The following is a 7753-nucleotide window of genomic DNA, read 5'->3' on the forward strand; positions in this document are numbered from 1 at the left end:
AATTACAATAAACGATACAGATCACATGACCAGGATGACGCGTGTTGCCCGTCGTCGTTCCTTGTGCAGGAAGTGGTAACATGGGGCGATGAGATACACATGAAAGTCATTCTACCGGCAAAACTAGAGGCGAGACAAAATTGACAAAAGCTCCGTATTTATCCTCCTGTTGTTAGTTTGTTACAGTAGAAAGTTATAGTTCTATGTTAGGTTTGATTCGGAATGTGTATTGCTATCATACAACAGCCACTAGTCAGTAAAGCTGAAGGGCTGGCTAGTAGTAACCGTAACGTTACAGTAATTTGTAGTTACATCAGAATAGGGCTTGGCAATCTTACCCCAACATTGTCATCATGATACGAACAGGAGTGCAGCAGATGGCCAGGGGACTGTGCCAAATAATGCGACGTGAAATCTCAAAGGGAAATTTCAACAACAACATCAGACAACAAATGACTCCAAGAGGGACTCTCCAGTTTCCCTGGTCCTCTATCAACAGTGTCCGAACCATGGCGGTAGGTCCAGAAACACACACACAGCCACACATATTTAGCTAGATACAAACAGCCATAACATTAGTGTAGCCTACTGTCAAGGGCAATGTGAGTGAGAACATGTGAGTCATGATTCATCTTACCTAAACATTTGTCATGGTTCCCTTTTCCCAAACGTTACTGCCGATAGAAACAGTATTTTTTCCCACAATGTGCATTGTGAACTGTGCTGTAATGTATTTCGTTATGGATGTTTCTGCCGTGTCATGCTGTTCTGTTGTCATACAGTGGGACCCCCTGTACTCAGTCAGATAATACTGTAAAAAAGTATGGATAAGAGTGTAATAGTAGTGTTTGTCCACTAGGTGCTGCCCTGGCCTTTCGCTTTCCAGCCACGGGACTTCAGCCTGCCCAACACGTCCTGGGGCTCCGACATGAGGCGTCTGTATGAGCACTATAACAGCCAGTGTGAGGTAGAGACAGATGACGGAGAGAAGAAGTGGGGGGTCTGGAGAAGACTGCCCAGCTATAACCGCTCCCTCAAGTATGCCACAGGTACAGTAAGGAAGGGTTTCTTTCACTTATGGATGGAGTATGTGTGTGTGTGTGTACGAAAATGCATGCACTCACTACTGTAAATCGCTCTGGACTAGATAAATTGCTAAAATGTGACGTAAAAAAAATGTGTTTGTATAACCCTGTCTCTCTCATGTCCTGGGCATAGTGTCTGAGTAAGATGCTGTGTGTATGTGTGTAACTCTGTGTCTCTCCTTCCAAGGTGGGGTGTATATGAGTAAGATGTTGTCTATATGTGTGTCTCTCCTTCCAAGGTGGGGTGTATCTGAGTAAGATGTTGTCTATATGTGTGTCTCTCCTTCCAAGGTGGGGTGTATCTGAGTAAGATCATTCAGTCGAAGGCGCGTCTGTTCACGCGGAACATCAGGGAGCAGGGTGCAGCGTTCGAGTACGTCGTGTTTGTCAACAAGCAGGAGCAGAAGTGTGTGTGTGTGTTCCAGGCTGGCCACCTACTGGAGGGACCCCCGGGGTGAGCTGTTTGTGTCTGTGTGTGCTGATGGCATGTGTATACTGTGACAATGTTTGTCCTTGTGTGTGTATCTCTGTAAAAATGACACAATCAACTGCTAGCATTCAAACATCATATTTAGTCAGAAGTGTAATGTTTATAAATTATGTGTGTGATTCCAGGCACGTCCATGGGGGGGCAATAGCTACCATGATTGACACTGTAACAGGGACCCATGCCACCTACCTCTCTGGGCCTGTCATGACTGCCAACCTCAACATCAACTACCGCAGGTACACACACACTTTCTCCCTCACTCTGTTCCTCACTCTCTCCATCACTCACTCACGGCTTATTAAACTCTAAAAACATGTTTTCATGTTATTGTGATCATTATTGTAAGGTTCTAAGTGAGGTTCTAGATTTTTCCTGACCACATTTCCTGGTTATGACACATACTGTATCCCGCCTCTCCTCCCCAAAGCCCCATCCCATTGGGTAGTACAGTGCTGCTCACCTGCTCATTGGATAAGAAAGAGGGACGGAAAACCTTTGTTTCCTGTCAAGTGACCAACACGGACAGTTCCAAACTACACACAGAGGCCACAGGTTCTGTCACCCACCCTTACATGTTGGTTGTGTTTTTAGACGTGTGTCATTGGACTTTCAGTCAGTCTGAAGTGTTCTCTCAGTCTTAGTATGTTTCTCTCTTTTCCCTCATCCTTCTCTCTCTCATTCTCCCTCTCTCTCTCCTTCTCCCTCTCTCTCTCCTTCTCCCTCTCTCTCTCCTTCTCCCTCTCTCTCTCCTTCTCCCTCACTCTCTCTCCTTCTCCTTCTCTCAGGGCTGTTTCTGTCAATCACAATGGGACACCTATTAGGAGGATGATGGATTGGCCAGCTCATCGACCAACCAGACGCTACAAACACACAACATCAGAAACAGCACTGACTTCCTAGGGGGTGTGTTTGTCTGCACACAAATGTTTGGGTGTATGTCAGTACCTTAGTGTGGGAGTGTGTATGCTTTAGTGTGTGTGTGTGTGTGTGTGTGTGTGTGTGTGTGTGTGTGTGTGTGTGTGTGTGTGTGTGTGTGTGTGTGTGTGTGTGTGTGTGTGTGTGTGTGTGTGTGTGTGTGTGTGTGTGTGTGTGTGTGTGTGTGTGTGTGTGTGTGTGTGTGTGTGGTTATGACTGTCAGATCCAGTAATCTTCTTAACTCTAGCAGTTTGCCTGAGACACCTGATGCCTTGCGCTCCACTGACATAGCCTACAGATACTGTATATCATAGACACAACCAGTTGTGGATATTGTACCTCTCTTTCTCCACTGTTACACACTCCTGGACCACCAGCTCCAGTCAGAGTGAAGGACATAACCTCTGGTATATTATATTTAGTTCGAGGCTGTGGATACAACTTTTCTGAACCCTTCTTCCCGACAGCTAAAGGTCCCGACACTTCTGCATGTGCAGGATTCTCTACTTTTACGCACCTCCCTTCACATTTCTCAGTCAATTGTGAATGATAATCTTCATGTTTTACCTGTGAAACATCCATGCAGCATCTGCATACCTGTGTCTAGTTTCAATCATAGCACATATTCTGCCTAGTGACACGTGCTGTTGAGTTTTGGCCACATGAGAGAAAAATGTGCCCGTTCGCACAATCATCCTAAAATCTCATAAGAAATGAGGTGGTGTTTTGTCTTAAAGTAATTTTATACTACGCTATTATATTGGGTTCTATTATGTAGAATACCATCATTGTGTGATCTGTCAGACATTGATTCAGCTTTGATCTAACTTTATTAAACGAGCTCCATTCACCAGAGTAGCTTGTTCTCTATGAGTAGAACAGAGACGGTGTGTAAAGAAGCTTCAGGACCTTTAGCCGTCGGAATGAGGGGTCTAGAAAAGTTGGATCCACAGCCACTCCGATATATTTAATAGATTGTTTATTTTTAGTATTTTATTTATATAATTCTGAATAATTTATTGGGCCTTTACAGTTTGAGATTTGAATCATTGCTGATACGTTATTATGTGACCATTATGACCTCTTGAATAAAGCCTTACCTCTTTGGTACTGTAGACTGTTTTTCTATGGTATCTGGCTCAATGTGGGATAACTTTTCCATTCTCATTGGTCCATGTGTTATAAACAACCTTCAGACAGACTGATGTCATACAGACCCTTTTCTCTTCATATGTCAACCTCTCTCTTCGAATCTATATCTACCTCTCACCCCTACTTCCTTCTTTCCCCTCTTCCTTCCTTCCTCTCTCTCTCTCTGTCACTGTCTGTCTCTCTTTTTCTTTATTTGTCAGTCTATCTTGTCTCTGACCCCTCCCTCTTTGTGAATGATCCCCTTCCAGTAAGAAATGAATGACAGGCAGCATTACGGTAAAAACTGACACGTTGTCCACATCACAGAGTTCAGAGGATTCTGTCAGCATAAACCCAGCAGACCACATAGCCTTAACCAGCACTCTCACTACTGAGACTGATACTGAGGACAAAACATAGACACTATGGTCCCAATCTGGCCATTTCAAAATGCTACTTTATTCGACTCTTTGGGTATCGTAGGCACGCATAACACATAGTAGGCATGGTAATGAACTGATAATAGTAGGTATGGTAACGAACTGATAACAGTAGGCATGGTAACTAACTGATACTAGTAGGCATCGTAACTAACTGATACTAGTAGGCATGGTAACGAACTGATACTAGTAGGCATGGTAATGAACTGATACTAGTAGGCATCGTAACTAACTGATAGTAGCAGGCATGGTAACTAACTGATACTAGTAGGCATGGTAACTAACTGATACTAGTAGGCATCGTAACTAACTGATAACAGCAGGCATGGTAATGAACTGATAACAGTAGGCATGGTAACAAACTGATAATAGTAGGCATGGTAACTAACTGATACTAGTAGGCATGGTAACTAACTGATAGTAGCAGGCATGGTAACTAACTGATACTAGTAGGCATGGTAACTAACTGATACTAGTAGGCATGGTAACTAACTGATAACAGTAGGTATGGTAACTAACTGATACTAGTAGGCATGGTAACGAACAGATAACAGTAGGCATGGTAACTAACTGATAACAGTAGACATGGTAACGAACTGATAGTAGCAGGCATGGTAACTAACTGATAACAGTAGGCATGGTAACTAACTGATACTAGTAGGCATCGTAACTAACTGATAACAGCAGGCATGGTAATGAACTGATAACAGTAGGCATGGTAACAAACTGATAATAGTAGGCATGGTAACTAACTGATACTAGTAGGCATGGTAACTAACTGATAACAGTAGGTATGGTAACTAACTGATACTAGTAGGCATGGTAACGAACTGATAACAGTAGGCATGGTAACTAACTGATAACAGTAGGCATGGTAACGAACTGATAGTAGCAGGCATGGTAACTAACTGATAACAGTAGGCATGGTAACTAACTGATACTAGTAGGCATGGTAACTAACTGATACTAGTAGGCATCGTAACTAACTGATAACAGCAGGCATGGTAATGAACTGATAACAGTAGGCATGGTAACAAACTGATAATAGTAGGCATGGTAACTAACTGATACTAGTAGGCATGGTAACTAACTGATAACAGTAGGCATGGTAACTAACTGATACTAGTAGGCATCGTAACTAACTGATAACAGCAGGCATGGTAATGAACTGATAACAGTAGGCATGGTAACAAACTGATAATAGTAGGCATGGTAACTAACTGATACTAGTAGGCATGGTAACTAACTGATAACAGTAGGTATGGTAACTAACTGATACTAGTAGGCATGGTAACGAACTGATAACAGTAGGCATGGTAACTAACTGATAACAGTAGGCATGGTAACGAACTGATAGTAGCAGGCATGGTAACTAACTGATAACAGTAGGCATGGTAACTAACTGATACTAGTAGGCATGGTAACTAACTGATACTAGTAGGCATGGTAACGAACTGATAACAGTAGGCATGGTAACTAACTGATACTAGTAGGCATGGTAACTAACTGATACTAGTAGGCATGGTAACGAACTGATAACAGCAGGCATGGTAACTAACTGATACTAGTAGGCATGGTAACTAACTGATAGTAGCAGGCATGGTTACGAACTGATAGTAGCAGGCATCGTAACTAACTGATAACAGTAGGCATGGTAACTAACTGATAGTAGTAGGCATGGTAACTAACTGATAGTAGCAGGCATGGTAACTAACTGATACTTGTAGGCATGGTAACTAACTGATAGTAGCAGGCATGGTAATGAACTGATAGTAGCAGGCACGGTAACTAACTGATACTAGTAGGCATGGTAACTAAGTGATACTAGTAGGCATGGTAACTAACTGATACTAGTAGGCATGGTAACAAACTGATACTAGTAGGCATGGTAACTAACTGATACTAGTAGGCATGGTAACTAACTGATAGTAGCAGGCATCGTAACTAACTGATACTAGTAGGCATGGTAACTAACTGATACTAGTAGGCATGGTAACAAACTGATACTAGTAGGCATGGTAACTAACTGATACTAGTAGGCATGGTAACTAACTGATAGTAGCAGGCATGGTAACTAACTGATACTAGTAGGCATGGTAACAAACTGATACTAGTAGGCATGGTAACTAACTGATACTAGTAGGCATGGTAACTAACTGATAGTAGCAGGCATCGTAACTAACTGATACTAGTAGGCATGGTAACTAACTGATACTAGTAGGCATGGTAACTAACTGATAATACTAGGCATGATAACTAACTGAAAATAATATGTCTGGTAACTAACTGATACTAGTAGGCCTGGTAACTAACTGATAATACTAGGCATGATAAATAACTGAATGTCTGGTTAAATAACTATATGTCTGGTTACTAACTGATGCTAGTGGCTCATTTCTCTGGAGTTTCTGATATAATTGAAATATATGCACACAGTTTACTGGTGTGGTTTTGGAGTATTTTGCTGTGTGTGTGTGTGTGTGTGTGTGTGGTTAGGTGTGAACTCCTCTATCCCCCTTCCCTTAGGCCCCTCGAGTTTCTGTCCTCATATTGGAGACAGTTGTGTGTGTGTGTGTGTGTGTGTGTGTGTGTGTGTGTGTGTGTGGAGGACACAGCCAGAGCAGCGGTTGGGAGAGCCTGAGACTCAGGTGTGGTCAGATGGGCTTTGAGGAGCGAGGGTGCAGTGGAACTGAGGTGGACAACTTTCCAGTCATTTAATTTTGTTAAAACCACCTAAACACACATACATTGTATGTCCAGAGAGTAGTACTGCTTTCTTTCACTGTGAGAGATTAGATTTTTGTCTTATTTTATCTCATATTTGAATGCCATTATCTGTGGCCCTGGCATATTGTCGGTTATGTATTGATCTGTTTTTATCTCTTTACAGATTGATGGCCTTGCTCACACAAATGCCATATCATATAGAATAAATAATAAGCAGATCACCTCACTGAGACAGTTAAGCCTATATCTCTGGTCCAGCCGAAGGAAACCGACAGTTGCTAAACCGCGCGGCTGTAATTAAAAAAGGATAGCACTGACGCACCTGAGACCACACCAAAATTAACGGGAACACACTGTTCATCCCGGGTGAAACCTGAGTAGCCTGAACTGATTACACAAGGAAGTTCATTGCAAAAAGAAGACATGGCGGAATATGGAGAGTAAATGAGTTTAGTAACTATAACAGAGATGATAGTGCATGTTGTAAAGCGCATACGTAGGTCACCACTGTTGCTTTAGTTAAGGACGGTTGGTTACAATTTGCTCCCAACTATTGTAGCTATGTATAGCCCACAAAAAAATATTACACTGCTTAAATCATCTTTATCTGATATGACCTGAGTTAGAACCATCAACAACAAGCAGGTTAAGTAACTGTAGTGGTTAAATACAGTAATGTGTTTACACCGGATAATTCAGTGCGTTGTAGATTATGTAACGGGTAAACCGGGCCTTGGTAACCCTTTACCATTCACACTGCTGGAGACTACATGCGCTTCTATTAATGACCGTAATTAAAACCGAAAAGGAAAGCAATGAAATTAAATACGTTTGATAATTAGTCTATAATGACACATTTTCTTGTATTTCCATAGGCCTTATCTTAATCAAGCTACTGAAAAAAACCTCCAGACTATCATATAGGCCTAAACGTTTTGGGTTTTGCTTGCCTGCCCTCATATTTA

General features: G+C 42.1%; 1 protein-coding gene across 1 annotated transcript; it reads left to right on the forward strand.

Moving 5' to 3' along the window:
* Positions 1-78: 78 nt before the first annotated feature.
* LOC106575342 (acyl-coenzyme A thioesterase THEM4) lies at positions 79-3600 on the forward strand. Its single transcript, XM_014151825.3, has 6 exons — positions 79-515; positions 860-1049; positions 1377-1539; positions 1701-1811; positions 2003-2127; positions 2361-3600. The coding sequence occupies exons 1-6, from the start codon at positions 354-356 to the stop codon at positions 2402-2404; spliced, it is 795 nt and encodes a 264-aa protein (XP_014007300.1). The 5' UTR covers positions 79-353; the 3' UTR covers positions 2405-3600.
* Positions 3601-7753: the final 4153 nt, after the last annotated feature.

The sequence above is a fragment of the Salmo salar genome, chromosome 02, assembly GCF_965601325.2.
Source record: "Salmo salar chromosome 02, fSalSal1, whole genome shotgun sequence".
Classification (NCBI taxonomy): domain Eukaryota; kingdom Metazoa; phylum Chordata; class Actinopteri; order Salmoniformes; family Salmonidae; genus Salmo; species Salmo salar.

Bases quoted from the DNA above. Each gene is read 5' to 3' on its own strand.
- LOC106575342 (XM_014151825.3), top strand. From the start codon at position 354: ATGATACGAACAGGAGTGCAGCAGATGGCCAGGGGACTGTGCCAAATA. The intron at 516-859 runs GTAGGTCCAGAA...TTTGTCCACTAG, and splicing joins ACAGTGTCCGAACCATGGCG to GTGCTGCCCTGGCCTTTCGC. The intron at 1,812-2,002 runs GTACACACACAC...TCCTCCCCAAAG, and splicing joins CTCAACATCAACTACCGCAG to CCCCATCCCATTGGGTAGTA.